This window comes from Miniopterus schreibersii (assembly GCF_964146895.1).
Source record: "Miniopterus schreibersii genome assembly, chromosome: 2".
Taxonomy (NCBI): Eukaryota; Metazoa; Chordata; class Mammalia; order Chiroptera; family Miniopteridae; genus Miniopterus; species Miniopterus schreibersii.
In genome coordinates, this window is record NC_138102.1 from 58,742,628 (window position 1) to 58,758,835 (window position 16,208).

At 44.9% G+C, this 16,208-nt stretch overlaps 1 protein-coding gene across 6 annotated transcripts in view; it reads left to right on the plus strand.

Annotated features, from left to right (window-relative positions):
* The first annotated feature begins 428 nt into the window (after nucleotides 1-428).
* PCDH9 (protocadherin 9) overlaps nucleotides 429-16,208 on the plus strand; it is an 838,035-nt gene continuing 822,255 nt past the window's right edge. For all 6 annotated transcript variants that reach the window (XM_081128654.1, XM_081128657.1, XM_081128655.1 and 3 more), the window contains exons 1-2: nucleotides 429-989; nucleotides 2,217-5,381. In XM_081128654.1, the coding sequence (XP_080984780.1) occupies nucleotides 2,346-5,381 (3,036 nt within the window). In that variant the 5' untranslated portion in view covers nucleotides 429-989; nucleotides 2,217-2,345. The remainder of the gene's footprint in view (nucleotides 990-2,216; nucleotides 5,382-16,208) is intronic.

Here is a 16,208-nt window from a genome sequence, read left to right on the forward strand (position 1 = left end):
GCCCTGGGCGTCCGCAACCCGCCCGCCGCGGTGCCCGAGGCTCCCCGGACCCGCGCCCGCCCGCGCGCCCGCCCGCCCCCCGCAGCGCCCCTCCTGCCCGCCCGCCCGCACTCGCCCGCCCGCCGCCAGCACCGCCCGCGCCGCCCCGGGAGCGCCGGCGCTTCCCCGCCGGGCCGGACCCTGCTGGGCATGCTCAGTGCGCCGCCCGGCCCCAGCTCTCCCGGGGCCGGGATCGGCTCTCCGCGTTTTCCCGACTGCCGAGGGGGCGCCGAGGAGGGGCGGCGGGGAGACCGTCAGCGCCCGGCTCCGCGCCCCTCCCTCGCGTCCGGCCGCCGCGCCGCAAGATGCGGGCCAATCAGCGGCCGGGGGCGGGGCCTCGGCCGTCACGCCCTCCCTCTGGGCTTATTGAGAGTTATATCAAGAAATTCAGTTCAGAGAGAGGAGAGGGAGGAGAGGAGACGGAGAGGGGCGCGGAGCGGCGCGGAGGGAGCGCGAGCGCGCGGCGAGGAGCGCCCCGAGTCTCTCGAGCCCGAGAGCGCGAGCCGGTCAGGAGCCCTTCGGGCCGCCGGCGGTCACCCCGGAGAGCAGCCGGAGAAATCACCGTCACCCCAACTCCGACGTTTCCTGCAAGAAGTTAGAGACTTAAGCAGCACCTGACACCGGAGGGAGATGATATGCTCGATGCTGTGGAAAATACCCCTGAGCTGAAGAAGTGCCACTGGATGTTGTGCGCGTTCGATACCAGAAGAGCCCAGACCCCGTGGGCAACTGAGACGAAATGTGCCGAGAATGACGACAAATCTGTGAATTTGTTCTCTGGAGTTGCTAATTTGCCAGCCCGAAGCAACACATTCCGCACGGAGGAAACGTTCTGCTGCTCCTGATTTCTCCCCAAACTGGTGCTCCCAGATGCATGGCTTTCTATGTGTTGGAACAAATCATCCCTAACTGCAGCATACCGGGAGAGGGGAAAGGTTGAGGCAACTAACGTAAGTGTAAAGTTTCGCATGCACGATTGTAAATTCTGTGTTTAGATATGCCCTCGGCGTAGACGAGGGGTGTTTGTAATTGGGTGGACGGGTTGGGGCAGAGCTCACCTGCTGGGCTGTATCTGCATCCCTACCTGCATCACTCTGCCGGAACTAATCGCGGGCATCAGCTGCCGTGCAGCCTAATGCAGATAAGAGAGCAGCCTGGGAACTGACCAGTTCCACTCCTGGTGGGCAGCTGCCTGGAGCCTTGCCCCCGTTTCAGTTGCAGTTAGGGGAGCATCTGAGCGGAAGCCTTTTAACCTGCATCACTGGGTTGCAGTATTTATATGTGGCAGATGTTACTAATATTGTAACAGAGACCAGGGTTAAGAAACTGCATCCCCCCCCCCTTTAGGCTCTGTCGAAAATATTGTGCTGTTACATGGAAATATTACTGCGTTTCACTTACATCTCGACACTCGCTCCCACCTCTAGGATGAGGAATCCTATATTATTATTTTGTAAAGTTTTTAATGTGTTTATTAATTCTGATGGAGTTAATTTGGCAATATGGAGAAACGAGAGCAAGGTCTGGATAAGACGTTTGAAGTCTTGGTGTTGTGCTTTCAGGCAATAAGGGTCTGTCGCGGCCGGTGACTATTGCTGCTGATGCTGCAGCAGCATGTCCGATGCTTGTTTCCCAGTAAGACTGTGTTAGAAGGCAGTTGAAGAACTGGGCGGCGGGGGGAGAGAAAATGATAGTCTTTTTAGAAAAAAAAAGAGATGACTCAGTGTGGCAGAGAAGAAAACTCATCACAGTTGACATGTGACAAAGCAGGTAGCAGGAACCACAGCCAAATACTTAGTGTTTTTCACTTGCACCTGAAAAAACTAAGGGAGCTGGGTTAGAAACCAGGAGGCAGGTGAGCCAGGGGGAGGGGAAGAGGGGAGCAAGAAGGCGAGAAGGCACGTTTTGAATTAAACAGCGTCCTGAAAAACAGCGTGGGTGAATACAGGTAAAAATAGCAGCTGTCCTGAATTCAAAAGTAGATGATTTTATTTTCTCTGGGCGAATGCAACAAGCAGAGGACGCTGAGTGTTTTTATCCACAGAGTTAACTTGCAAACAGTGGCAGAGCACACTGCCATGTTTACTAATATGCGGTGGAAAATGTGTTGCAATGTTTCGTGACTGTGTGTTTTTGTTTGCTGAAGAGTAATATTGTCTATACGATTGTGTTGGCAGTGGCTGTCTCCAAATAAGCGACGAGATGTAATGCATCCTCCAGTCCATGCATGCTCCCAGTTTGTGCATCGTTCCTCAGTGGAGACCTTTAAACGCTAAAATTCAGGAAAAGAAAATAAATACACTATCATGGACCTGAGGGATTTTTACCTGTTGGCTGCTCTGATTGCCTGTTTAAGGCTGGATTCCGCAATAGCTCAAGAACTTATTTACACCATTAGAGAGGAATTGCCTGAAAATGTGCCCATAGGAAACATACCAAAGGATCTGAACATTTCTCACATCAATGCTGCCACAGGGACCGGTGCCAGCCTTGTCTACAGACTGGTTTCTAAAGCTGGGGATGCCCCTTTGGTGAAAGTATCCAGCAGCACGGGGGAGATTTTCACAACCTCCAACAGAATAGACCGAGAAAAACTCTGCGCCGGGGCCCCTTACGCCGAGGAGAGCGAGTGTTTCTTTGAACTGGAGGTGGTGATCCTCCCCAATGATTTCTTCAGGCTGATCAAAATCAAGATCATCGTTAAGGATACCAATGACAACGCCCCCATGTTTCCGTCTCCCGTCATCAACATTTCCATTCCGGAGAACACTCTGATCAACAGCCGCTTTCCAATCCCATCGGCAACAGATCCCGACACGGGCTTCAACGGCGTCCAGCATTACGAGCTGCTCAACGGGCAGAGTGTCTTTGGACTGGACATCGTGGAAACTCCGGAGGGGGAGAAGTGGCCGCAGCTGATTGTCCAGCAGAACCTGGACCGCGAGCAGAAAGACACCTATGTGATGAAAATCAAAGTGGAAGACGGAGGCACCCCGCAGAAATCCAGCACGGCCATCCTGCAGGTGACGGTGAGCGACGTCAACGACAACAGGCCGGTGTTTCGGGAGGGCCAGGTGGAGGTCCACATCCCCGAGAACGCCCCGGTGGGCACCTCGGTGATTCAGCTCCACGCCACCGACGCCGACATCGGCAGCAACGCCGAGGTGCGCTACATCTTCGGCGCCCAGGTGGCCCCTGCTACCAAAAGGCTCTTCGCTTTGAACAACACCACCGGGCTGATTACCGTCCAGAGGTCCTTGGACCGCGAGGAGACGGCCATCCACAAGGTGACGGTGCTGGCCAGCGACGGCAGCTCCACGCCCGCCCGGGCCACGGTCACCATCAACGTCACCGACGTGAACGACAACCCGCCCAACATCGACCTCAGGTACATCATCAGCCCCATCAACGGCACCGTCTACTTGTCCGAGAAGGACCCGGTCAACACCAAGATCGCCCTCATCACCGTCTCCGACAAGGACACCGACGTGAACGGCAAGGTCATCTGCTTCCTGGAGCGCGAGGTCCCGTTCCACCTGAAGGCCGTCTACGACAACCAGTACCTGCTGGAGACGTCCTCCCCGCTCGACTACGAGGGCACCAAGGAGTTCAGCTTCAAGATCGTCGCCTCGGACGCGGGCAAGCCCAGCCTGAACCAGACGGCGCTGGTCCGGGTGCGGCTGGAGGACGAAAACGACAACCCGCCCGTCTTCAGCCAGCCGGTCATCGAGCTGTCGGTGCCGGAGAACAACCGCCGCGGCCTCTACCTGACGACGCTCAGCGCCACGGACGAGGACAGCGGCAAGAACGCGGACATCGCCTACCAGCTGGGCCCCAACGCCTCCTTCTTCGACCTGGACCGCAAGACGGGCGTCCTCACGGCCTCCCGCGTCTTCGACCGCGAGGAGCAGGAGCGCTTCATCTTCACGGTGACCGCGCGCGACAACGGGACGCCGCCGCTGCAGAGCCAGGCGGCCGTGATCGTCACCGTGCTGGACGAGAACGACAACAGCCCCAAGTTCACGCACAACCACTTCCAGTTCTTCGTGTCCGAGAACCTGCCCAAGCACAGCACCGTGGGCGTGATCACGGTCACGGACGCCGACGCGGGCGACAACAAGGCCGTCACGCTGTCCATCCTCAACGACCGCGACAACTTCGTGCTGGACCCGGCCTCGGGCGTCATCAAGTCCAACGTGTCCTTCGACCGCGAGCAGCAGAGCTCCTACACCTTCGACGTGCAGGCGGCGGACGCGGGGCGGCCCCCGCGCGCCGCCACGGCCAAGGTGACCATCAACGTGATGGACGTGAACGACAACAGCCCGGTGGTCATCTCGCCGCCGTCCAACACGTCCTTCCGCCTGGTGCCGCTGTCGGCCATCCCGGGCTCCGTGGTGGCCGAGGTGTTCGCCGTGGACGTGGACACCGGCATGAACGCCGAGCTCAAGTACGCGATCGTGAGCGGGAACGGGCGCGGGCTGTTCCGCATCGACCCGGTCACGGGCAACATCACGCTGGAGGAGAAGCCCGCGCCCGCCGACGTGGGGCTGCACCGCCTGGCCGTGAACATCAGCGACCTGGGCTACCCGCGCGCGCTGCACACGCTGGTGCTGGTCTTCCTCTACGTGAACGACACGGCGGGCAACGCCTCCTACATCCACGACCTGATCCGCCGCACGCTGGAGACGCCGCTGGACCGCAGCATCGGCGACGGCGCCGCGCCGCCCCGCCGCGACGACTACCTGACCATCGTGGTGGCCGTGGTGGCCGGCGCCATGGCCGTCGTGGTGGTCATCTTCGTCACCGTGCTGGTGCGCTGCCGCCACGCGTCCCGCTTCAAGGCCGCGCAGAGGACCAAGCAGGGCGCCGAGTGGATGTCGCCGAACCAGGAGAACAAGCAGAGCAAGAAAAAGAAGAGAAAGAAACGGAAGGCCCCCAAGAGCTCCCTCCTGAACTTCGTGACCATCGAGGAGGCCAAGGCCGACGACGCGGGGCGCGAGCCCATCAACGGGACCCTGCGGCTGCCGGCCGAGCTGGAGGAGCAGAGCCTGGCGGGCTTCGGCTGGGGCGCGGCGCCGCCCAGCACCTTCAAGCCCGGCAGCCCCGACCTGGCCAAGCACTACCAGGCCGCCGCGCCGCAGCCCGCCTTCCACCTCAAGCCCGACACGCCCGTGTCCGCCAAGAAGCACCACGCCATCCAGGAGCTGCCCCTGGACAACACCTTCGTCGGCGCGTGCGACACGCTCTCCAAGCGCTCGTCCACGAGCTCGGACCACTTCAGTGCCTCGGAGTGCAGCTCCCAGGGAGGCTTCAAGACCAAGGGCCCCCTGCACGCCAGACAGGTAACCGAGCCCTTCTACTGGTCCATAAGTACCGCGCCCAGGGGCCCCGCGGGCCAGCAGGGGCGCGCCGGCGCGCCCGGCCTCCTGGCCTAGCTTTCTAGTGTCGTTTTAAAGGGAAGGGGGGAGGGGAGGGGGGAGGGAAAACAAACAAAAAACAACAACAAACAAAACCAAAAATAAAAAGGGGAGGGAAAAAAAACAAAAAACTTGACCCCTTGTCTCCTCCTCTGGGACTCAGTCAAGAGTCCGTAGGACAGCTTTGAAACGCCTGGGTTCCGAGGATTGGGTAACTTCCCCGTTTTCCTTCCAATGGCGAAAGACGAAAAGGGGAAGTTATTCCAAAAGGTCCCGAGAGCGTGTTGGCTGAACGGGAAAACCTGTCCCGGGAACGCCAAAGGCTGCTCCCGAGGTTTCCCAGTTGACGGCTGCACGATTTTTCACATTGCCTTTGGATCCAAGAAGTCACCTTCAAACCTCGAGTTTTAAGTGACGTTTGAAGGTCTGACTGTGATTATGTTGGAGCTGTGGTGGTGGCTAAAGGGGTTAATTTTTTTTTTTTTTTTTTTTTACGTCTCTAAACAAGATAGTAGAATATTAAATGTACATCAGCTGTGAAGCACATGGTTGTTGGTAGATTGCAACTAAGCCATAGAGGAAGTCTTCTTTTTGATTTCAGATGATTTTATTGTAATATAGTAAATGGGGTGCTGAATAGATAGATTTGCAGATTGTCCACAGTGGCCAAAGTACTCTTGCAAAGGGGGGAAGAAAAAAAAGAAGGAATGCTGTGTCCCTGATCTAACTGATTTATACAGAAAAGAATGAATCCACTGTAAATATTCTCTCATCTTAGTAATGCATAAGTGATCTGTCATAACTCATTTTAAACTGTGAAATATGCCATATGAAGAGGGATTAAGAGGCTGAGAAACTCATATTTCAACCAAATCCAGAATTAGTTTTTCTTAGGTCTAATAATTCCTTGTTAATAAAGATTTAAATGCAGCGCTGTCTAATTTATTTCACTGGTGCTTGTCCGTTGCCACAGAATCTGAGTGTCAATAATAGCCTGTAGATGGCACTAGGGTATCATGTGCTTGCTCTGGCCAGGTGCCAATCCCGTAGTAGCAAGGAAAGGGGGGGGGGAGGGAAAGATCAAGCTGGTACTACAGCCAAAGATACCTTTTATTTAATGATAGTTGCTCTGGAGCAACTAGCATTTCAGTTCATTTGCTTGCCCTTTTGTGACTAGCTCTCACCACACCACCTTTCCAGCATTTCGCAATCCCAAGTTCGATCTTTGTTGGTATTGAGTCCATCTGTGGTGGTGGCCCATCTGAATTTGTTAAAAAATAAGGAACATATAGGTTTCAGAAAATCAGGTAAAGCAAAAGAGATGTGCAGGTAGTATTTGTTGACAGTCATTGACTAGTGATTGGAAATTCAAGAGGCTTCCCCGGCCCCCACCTTTTTGTGTGTGTGTGGGACTGGGATGGGGTGGAATGTCTTCTTGAAACTCCATTGCCTTCTCAGCTTCTAGTGTTTATTGCTCTGGAGTGGCTTTAAGATTTTGTGGTTATTTATAAAAATAATTTTGACAATGAATAACATTGATACTCCCAGATCATTAAATAAAATCTCCATTTCTTAAAGAAAAAAATACCTAGAGCAACTTAACAGTATACTTAGAGCTTGCATACGCAGAGTGCAAGGAGTTAAAGAGTCAGCATAGAAGTTCTAGAGGATAGTGTGAAATTATTAGATACAAGTTGAAGTTGGATGACTTATCTTCGTGTTAAATTTGTTGGCTTTTTAAAAGAAGCTGAAGTTTTAAAATTTAGAACGTTTCTGAGCTTACTAAAGGCTTATAAAAGTTGGTAAATAGTTAACCGTGGTAAGAAAAAGTAATTTATGAGACTGGGTTTAAATACGGAATCGCTCTTTCAAATGAAAAGAAAGAATATGGCTTTTTTATTATTGGCTTTTAACGTGAAGGTCTCTCACAATATACTGATGATATCGTATGATTTGCATAATGTCATGAAAAAAAACTAACCCTATTTAAAGCTTTCGTATAAAACCAGGAACTGGTTTTCCAAAGAAACATACTGATTTTCTTTCCACATCGCCTTTCTTTTCATTTGAGCGTGGTAGTTATTAGCGGTAATGTACAGATCCACTTTTTCTGACGTTGCCCCAGAAGTTGAAACTATAGTACAGTGACATAAGCGTTAAGTGCACATTAGCAAAATATGACAAGGATCTTTTGTTGAGGCTTAGTCAGTCATAACAATATGTGTTTGTATGATGTCATCTTTGAAATAGGACGCTGAGTAATCCTCTAACTGGAACTAAAGTGCAATTTAGGCATTCCTTGAGACCATGTGTCACTGTGCCATTCTCCTTGTAGGCATTTTGGTGTTCATGTGTAGCTATGATTTACTATTATGGTAAAGAGCTATTGTAATGGCTTTGCTTATGCCTTTTCAAAGTTTTCAAGCTGAGAAAGAAAAATTGTGATGTTGGAGAAAAGGAATATTGGAAGTAGGGGAAGATGACGGTGAGAGCAACATGTACAATTTTAGTACGAAGCGGCATATTTTCTATGAATGAGAACATAAACTATATACTACTCCTTTAATTTTTTTCCCACTGAACTATATAATTATCTGAAGATGTTCTATTTAAACTAAAAAGTAAAAATCCTTTTTTTAACTCATTTACTTCAACTAGTGGCTTTTATACTAAAGGTGCTCCTGAAAGCTACACAATTTTGAAAAGTAAGATTTGTTACCACAAAAGTGTTCAAAGAAATTCACAAAGTAACATATGATCTCTGAAGATTTTTAGTTGAATTAGGCACAGATTGCTGTTAACAGGAACACCTTTTCACTTAATGGAGCTCATTGACACCTGGGTAAAATGCAAGATTCTTGAGTAAGGGTCACCAAACTGAAGTATCAATTTGTATCTTCTGTAGACATCATGAGTTTGATTGTAGTGCATTGATTGTTACTTTGTCTTTTTCCCCCCTGCTATTTTCCCTTGTGTGAGCCTGCAAAGGTCCCGTGAAACAATCGTAAACCACATTCCTCATCCACTCTATTTACTAAGCTTTCCTTTTCCTTACGTACAGCCAATCTGTCACTGACTTGACTTTTCCACCGATTAATTTTTATGAAATTATGGAAGTACCCTTAGCATTCACAGATTGAGTGAAATTTCCTGTTTTCAAAGCAAGGTCGTGTCTTGATATTTATTCATATATAGGCAAAGTTCACTGTTATAGGGTTAAGAGAATGACAATATAATTAATTCCAGTAGGGCTTCAAATAACACACATTGGTGTATTTTCTCTAAAAGAAAAAGATACAGTATTCTTTTAATGGATATGATTTTAAAAATAAGATACTAAGTTCTCAAATTTTAGGCTTTCTCAGAATCACCTGAGGGTTTCTGAAATTGGGTTGTTGGGCCTCTCCCCCAGAGGTTCTGATTCGGTACCACTGGGGTCCATCCTGAAAAGTGACATCACTGACAAGCCCCTAGGTGATGCTGGTGCTGCTAGTCCAGGGATCACACTTTGAGAACCACAGCCTGGGCATATTGGAAGGAGAAATGTCAGCTCCTTTCCCTTTCAGATGATCATTTCCAGAGGACCTGTTTTTCCACAGCCCAACTCTCAGTTCACTATTGACAGCCGTTTATTGTAGCTGGAGGCTTTACAGTAAGCTGTTTATTGCTGTTTCCCAACCCAGTTGACAGCTTTAGGGAATTAATTTTCTTGGCCCCAGTGTGCTTTTTGTGGGGGTATAGATGAAAATGTAAAAGAAAAAAAGAGTGACCTGTTTACGTTTGACAACTTCTTCCAGTCATGAAACAATCTGCTGTAGCTGCACTAGAGTTCGTTTCTGGGTAAACAGTCATGTTTCATTTTCTAAATGAAATGCTCATTTTAGAGCTTAAACATCCTTACTTTACTTTTCACAATCTAGGGTAAGCATTTGCTAGTATATACATTTGTGTGCATAGTGAAGAAATGATACATTGAAAATGTGTATGCATGCTGTACTCAAATGTATACATGTACGTTTGCAGTATAAAGGGAATTGCTTCTATCCCCAGTCATTTAGAGATACTATATTACATTCATGATTACTTTTCATTTTTGAGTAATCCCACCACAACCACTACTGAAATGCTGTTATGTCATGTAAAATGCACAAGACAGTCATAGAATTGCTACTTAGGAGTATGAGAAAGAAAAATGCAATTGAAACTGAGGGAGGAAAATTTAACTAATGTGAGGCTAGCAAAAACTTTCAGATATTTTAAACTACTAAGTTTTGCAGTATATTGTGATGGTTGAACATGGGTGGCATTTGGAGAAAAATTGCTCCCCAAAATGCAAATTATATTTACAATGTTACCAGTCGTGATTTTTCTTTCTACTCCTTCCTTTTGGCTAAGTGCTCTAGGATCATGAAATCTGTTTATGAGGGAGAGGATACCAGACCCCTTAGATAACGATTCAGGAACTTGAAACTCGGTCGGGCCATTATTTCAAACCGGCTACCTTTCCCCTTGGGTTTCTGAGACAAATATCTGATGTTTCTTGCAGTTTGATACACCTAAGCTGTAAAATTTAAGGTACATTTTAGCATTTATTGCTAAGAACCTTCAGGAAGGTAAAATAAAAAGCTGCTACTGTATTAAGCATAACTATATCTACAGATTCCTGGACATTTATTAACTAGAGCAAATACATTTCTGTAGTCAAAATATTCTATTATCTTGTTTTCCAAATTTTGTTGCAATTAATCTATATATAGAAACACTGTAAATGGCTGTTCCCTGAGTTTCAGATGAGTCTTCCTTATGGTGTCACAGAACAGGCTTCGGCATCATTATAATGACCTTGTAAATATTGTGCTTGAAATAATGTTATATTCTTATGGTATATGCATAGTGTTATTAGTTAAATATTCAGCTTCTCATAATAGCACAAATTAAATTAAAACATGTGAAGGAGTAAAACAGAGAGTTCAGATTTAATGCAGAACCTCACGTCTCAAATCAGATCTCTTCACAACCAATTGTAGATTGTTTTGACTCTTGACGTTTCATTTTCATATTGAATGTCTATAGGTTACACTCAAAATATTACAAATGGCATCTTAATGAGTTCTTTTCACAGTACTTTATTTTACATGATAGTACTGAGGTATGAAAATGATACCTTTAAATCATATTTTCTCGTGAGCTCTGTGCCCACAACTATTTTTATTTGATTATTATTTAGATTTTTTGACTTCTAATTTTTGAGGGTTTGAGAGGAATGCAGAAATCTACTAAATGCTAAAAGCTACAGTGGTTGTGTTGGTCTAGCAGTACCAGACTGCGTGTTTGCAGGGTTAAGGGCCCTGTCAACTGTATCATTCTTTTTTGATAATTTCTCAGTTTGACTTTGTCAGAGTTGAACTCTTAGCTTGCATATAGTTAAAAAAGACAAAAGCAAAATTGAGTCATGAATTGTTTACCACTTTTCTTAAAATCTTGGAGTAAGCTTTCTCTGAATTTAGTCTGGTGTTTTCTGGAGGGGGATCCTTTATTAAAACTATAAATTAGTCTCTTGATAATACCAACAAATCAGTTAATATCTTACATATTTAACATAGTTGGAAACTAAGTAAGAATTATCTAATGTGGATTTTTAAGTTTTGGATTTCTTGACAGCTAATTTTCTGTTTATTATACTTTCCAGAATTTGTTACATATCAGGGTCTTAAGATGTATATCAGGGTTGTTGAATTACGACTCTAATCACAGGCCAGATGTTAGTGAGAATCTGTGAATGTAAGTCAGCAAGAGGCTTACTCTAAAGTTTTCAATATCTGGAGGCATATGGGAGTCAGCTATTCAGTAAGTAACAGTGCTAATGTGCTATGGCCCTTTTAACAATTAGAGCCCCCCCAAATCTACATCAGATCACAGAAGCAAATCCAAATGTAGAAATATGATCCCTCATGTGCATAAGGAGATATACTTTGCTGTTTAAGATTTCATCAGAAAGCTGTTAAATCTGTCAAACATTTCATCTGGAAAGGAACACATGTTTTTTACCTTTGTTTGATACAAACCTACTGGGCTGTCAGTCATCAGAAACATAGAACAAGATATAGTATCATGAATGACATTTTGATTTTGATTTATATTATTTTTTCCCTAAGCCAAGATTCATTAAAATGTGAAATTCCTAGATTAGTTAAACAACTACCCTCCCTTAACTGTAAGGAGTGGTGGCAGGAAGAAACTGGGAGAACAGCCCATATGTAATCTCTCACCCGTCCGATGTCCTATAGACAGTTTGTCTCCTATAGACAAGAATAGTGGCAGAATCTGTGGAATTTTCTGAGCCATAATATATAACTTTAGGATATTCAGAACTCAAAGTCATTCAATAGGCACCTGTATTTACATGCTTATTTATTATTTAAATGGCGTACGGAAATATTTTTCCCCAATCTTCAACACCTTGATTGATTACGGTGCCATAAGCACATATCGCGTTTAGACTGATGGACTTGGGATCACCTGTACATCTGGGAGTGGTGGAGATATAAACATAGCCAAGATCTTTGAGGCATATTTGATTGATCCTACTCATATTACATTAATTATTCTGGAATTCCTTGAGAAGATATATGAAATTAGTTTATCTTTTACTGAAAGGAGTCAACTACAGCCTTACCACTCATGAATTTATATAGATTTGTAATTATGTGGGCTGCAGGAAAGAACAGAAATGTGGTCAGTTTTAGCATGTTTGTGTGTCTTGCATTTTAACATTCTTCCACAGTCTGTCTTTCTATCTGACCATCTCTGCATCTTCGTATTACACAGCTTTGTTAATATCCAGTCTGTGGCCTTTTTCAGTCTGTTAGCAGTTGATTAAGAAATACTCTAATCCCTTCCAGGATATTGAGAAACTAATGGATTGCAGAGTATTTGGGTCTTTAAGCTTCCGTTGTAAGTGGTATGAAGAATTGTCACTGAGCTGGTATTTGCATATATCTCACCCAGTGCTAGTTACTTTGCCTCCTTTTTTTGTTCTCCTAATCTTCAGCTTTCATTCTAAGAATATTTTAGTTGGAAAGAAGCATGCCTGTGATAGAAATTTGGGATTCACCTCTAAATGAATGCCATCACAGACAGCGAAGCTCTGGCACATTTTGCATAGATCTGTATGAACACAGTGCACCCTTCATAAGCTCTTAGATTGCAGGAAATCGGTGCTGAAAATTAAGTGGGGTTTTAAAGATTTGCAAAGTAGAGAGCTTTGTATCAAAGCTGGTATTGCAGGTGCCTATTAAATATGAAGTAAAAGCTTTGTAATACAACTAGCTAACACATTTCCCTCCACATTAGAGGGGTTTATAGCCTAGGGAATTAGTCTTGCCTGTTTTCTCCAAATACAGAAACACCGGGTGCGTCTGAAAGAATAAAAACCTAAACGCATGACTTAGAAGGGACAGATTTGCTCTGTGATGATTCTAAGGCATTCAGGGCAGACAGTGCAGGCCCTTTCCTGCTTACCTGTGACAGCCTGATGCCCATAATCTGGTCTTCACCTCTCCTGAGAAGAAGCTCTCAATCGCACGTGCAGACGCCCCTCTAAAGGGAAAGCAGGGTGAAGCCTTCAGCATCTGTAGAACTATAGCATTACCATAATGTAGAGGGCTGGCTACTGCACGGGTGCTTTGATCCTCATAGGAATTGCTTTGAATCATTTCTCAAACTGTATTTTTAGAATTCGTCTTTACTCCTTCCGTAAATAGCGCGTATTTGTAGCACAGCATTTCATTCCAGACTTGCAGGGGCTTCAATGCATTTACCTTTATGACAGTGTAGTAAAAGGCCTCACATTTCTTCAATGCTTAATGTTTTGGGCCCTGTTAGATATAAATGGGTAGAAATAGCCATGCATATTTTTCAATGATTTTACAATTCATGTATTTTTGCTCACTAGAAAAAGTATATATATAATCCCTGTGCAGTCCACAGTGAATATAGTGGACTTGCTGAAAATCATCGTAGATGATTGATTTTGAAAACAAAACAGATTTTGTGCAAGACAATAGCAGCCGCAATTCAGTGAATGAGGTTTTGTTTTGTTTTTTCCCCTCATTAAACAAACCTCAGTGAGAAGAACGGAAACACAGGAGGATATGTAAAATGAAGCTGTACCTTTTATAGGGAGAAACTGCCTTCTGCTGACAGTAGTTCCACAGTAGATCTTTTCTTGAGAGAAAAAAAAATTACTGGTGCTTTTTTGGATTCGGAGGATGCAACCAATCTGTGCCTCTGTGTGATAGTAGCTGCATGCTGAGGACTTTCAAATACACAGCTACACAGGATTCTGCAGGAAACTTTTTGTAGAAGGTGCAAGTGACAAATGGAGGCAAGCTGGGGTGACTTCTGAGTTGTGAGTTGATGCCCTCCTATGTCATATATTCATGTCATTGAACCAATTTTCACACTGGAAACCTAGCATCACAATAGCCTTTTCTCAGTTTGTCAGCTGCGAACACACCTGGACTGGCAACTTTTCTCAGCTCCATTTCTTGTCATTCACTAGGTGGACTATATTCATTTATGTTTCTTAATACACAGCTGCTTTCTTAGTTTATTGATAGGTTAACATTTCTTTTATTGACAGGTTAACATTTTTTTAAAATTGATTTTAGAAAGAGAGGGAGAGAGAGAGAGACATACCAATTTGTTGTTCCACTTATTTATTCATTCACTGGTTGATTCTTGTGCGTGCCCTGACTATGGATTGAACCTGCAACCTTGGAGTATGGAAACAGCGCTCTAATAAACTGAGCCACCTGGCCAGCGCTCTTGATAGATTTTTAAGTGACACAAAATTATTTCTGCATTTATTTTCTCAAAAAAGATATTTTGCTCAAGAATATCCATAAAGTTTCAAATAAAATGCTCACAATGTGTTTATAGCAAATCTCTATATATTTTTCTTTGTACTTTTCAAATTTGATTTTACTTACTGGTACCATTTTCAAAGTTAAGAAATAATGTTAAGCTTAGCTTAATTGTAATAATGTTTCAGTGTATTCCCAATCCATTCAAACTTCCAACATAAACAAGGTGGTAGAACTTTTATGAAAATAAATTCGTGTGTTTTTTTGTTTTTTTTTTGGCTGCAAAATTGAAATGAGTCTCAAAATTACATTGAACTGTAGTAAAAACAGAAACAATCTTTAGGATATTTGAGTTTGACATGAATTCATTTTCATTTTTGGTCTTGACAGCAAAATCTTTTGCCAAGCAGTGACTGCAAAACACGTATGTTAAATTCATTGATTGATTTTTAAAAATCTGTAATAATTAAGCAAAATCATTTTGACACCTGCAGTCTCTGTTTTAGACAATTAAATTCTGCTTCAGCTAAGGGTTATTGATTTCTGGATGATACTAGGAGCAATACTCCTCAAGGGTTAAACTATTCCTGCAAGGCTATCCTCTCCAGCTCCCAGCTTATATTCAGGATTCTTCAAAACACGGCCCTGGCCCCTCATCATCTTTCAGTCTCGAATGGCAGCTCAGTCAAATCAAATACTGGTGCCCTGGCCTGTGTGGCTCAGTGGTTGGAGCATTGGCCTGTGCACTGAGGGGTGATGGGTTCGAAATCCGGTCAAGGACACGTACCTGGATTTCAGGTTTGATCCACACCTCAGGCTGGGGGCTTGCAGGAGGCAACCAAGTCACATGACCAAAGCCAGTGGCTTTTATTTTCAGTCTGGAACTGGTATTTTATACATGGCCTACTTTTACTTGTAAAACACTCTTCTTAGGCCAGGTACAAGTTTGAAAAATTTTCTTTATTAGGCACATTATTTGTGTTGGAAAGGACTGCAGCCCATTCATTAAAAATCCATATTACAAAGCCACTCAGGGCACCAAAATTGTTCTTCACGCATTACCCCCCAGTAAACTAACTCCAGAGCATAAGATTACAAGAAAGTGTGGTATGCGTGTGAAACTGTTCTGGATGTATTGCTGTTACAGAGGCCAACATGTATAATGTATATATGGAGAGAGTTCTGAATGTCTAATTTCAGTTGTTGTCCCTATTTTCCTCTACAGCAGGTGATGCCCTAAGTTCTAATTAGGTTTAAGAATCTGTGTGTGTGTGTCTCTGTGTGTGTGTGTGTGTGTGTGTGTGTGGCTGGGGAGTCCCCATACTCTCCGGTCTAAGAAATGAGGATCTCCTTGCACCCCTCCATTCATATTTCTGGAGGTCCAGTGAAGACCCACCTAACATAACCCAGTCCTATAGGTGAGCAAGTATAGCATCCTTGGACTCTGCATTTTGCCATTTTGATCTTTTTACACAGTAAAATATAATTAACATTTTTATATCATTTATCAGTATCTTGACTAATGATTTCTACGTATCGATCAGAGAGAGAGAGTAGCAGAGAATCAGAGAGAGGATAGCAGAGAATTAGAAAACTGCTAATTCTAATGTACATAAATACACTCTATTTTCACTTAATCCAAGATCGTGGTTTCAGTTTTCTCCCTCATTTTCTGCACATCACTATGCCAGCTCATCCTAGCATCTTTCTTTGTATTGGGATATAATGGGAAGGGAAATAGGAACAAAATAAACAAGATCAGATTCCTTTTCTTCAAATCCTCCTCATCCAAAATGTTTATTTCAAGTTATGATACTTAGATTATTGAGTGATTACTTTTAAACATAATGGTCAGTATATTTACTTTTATATCTGCTGAACAGAA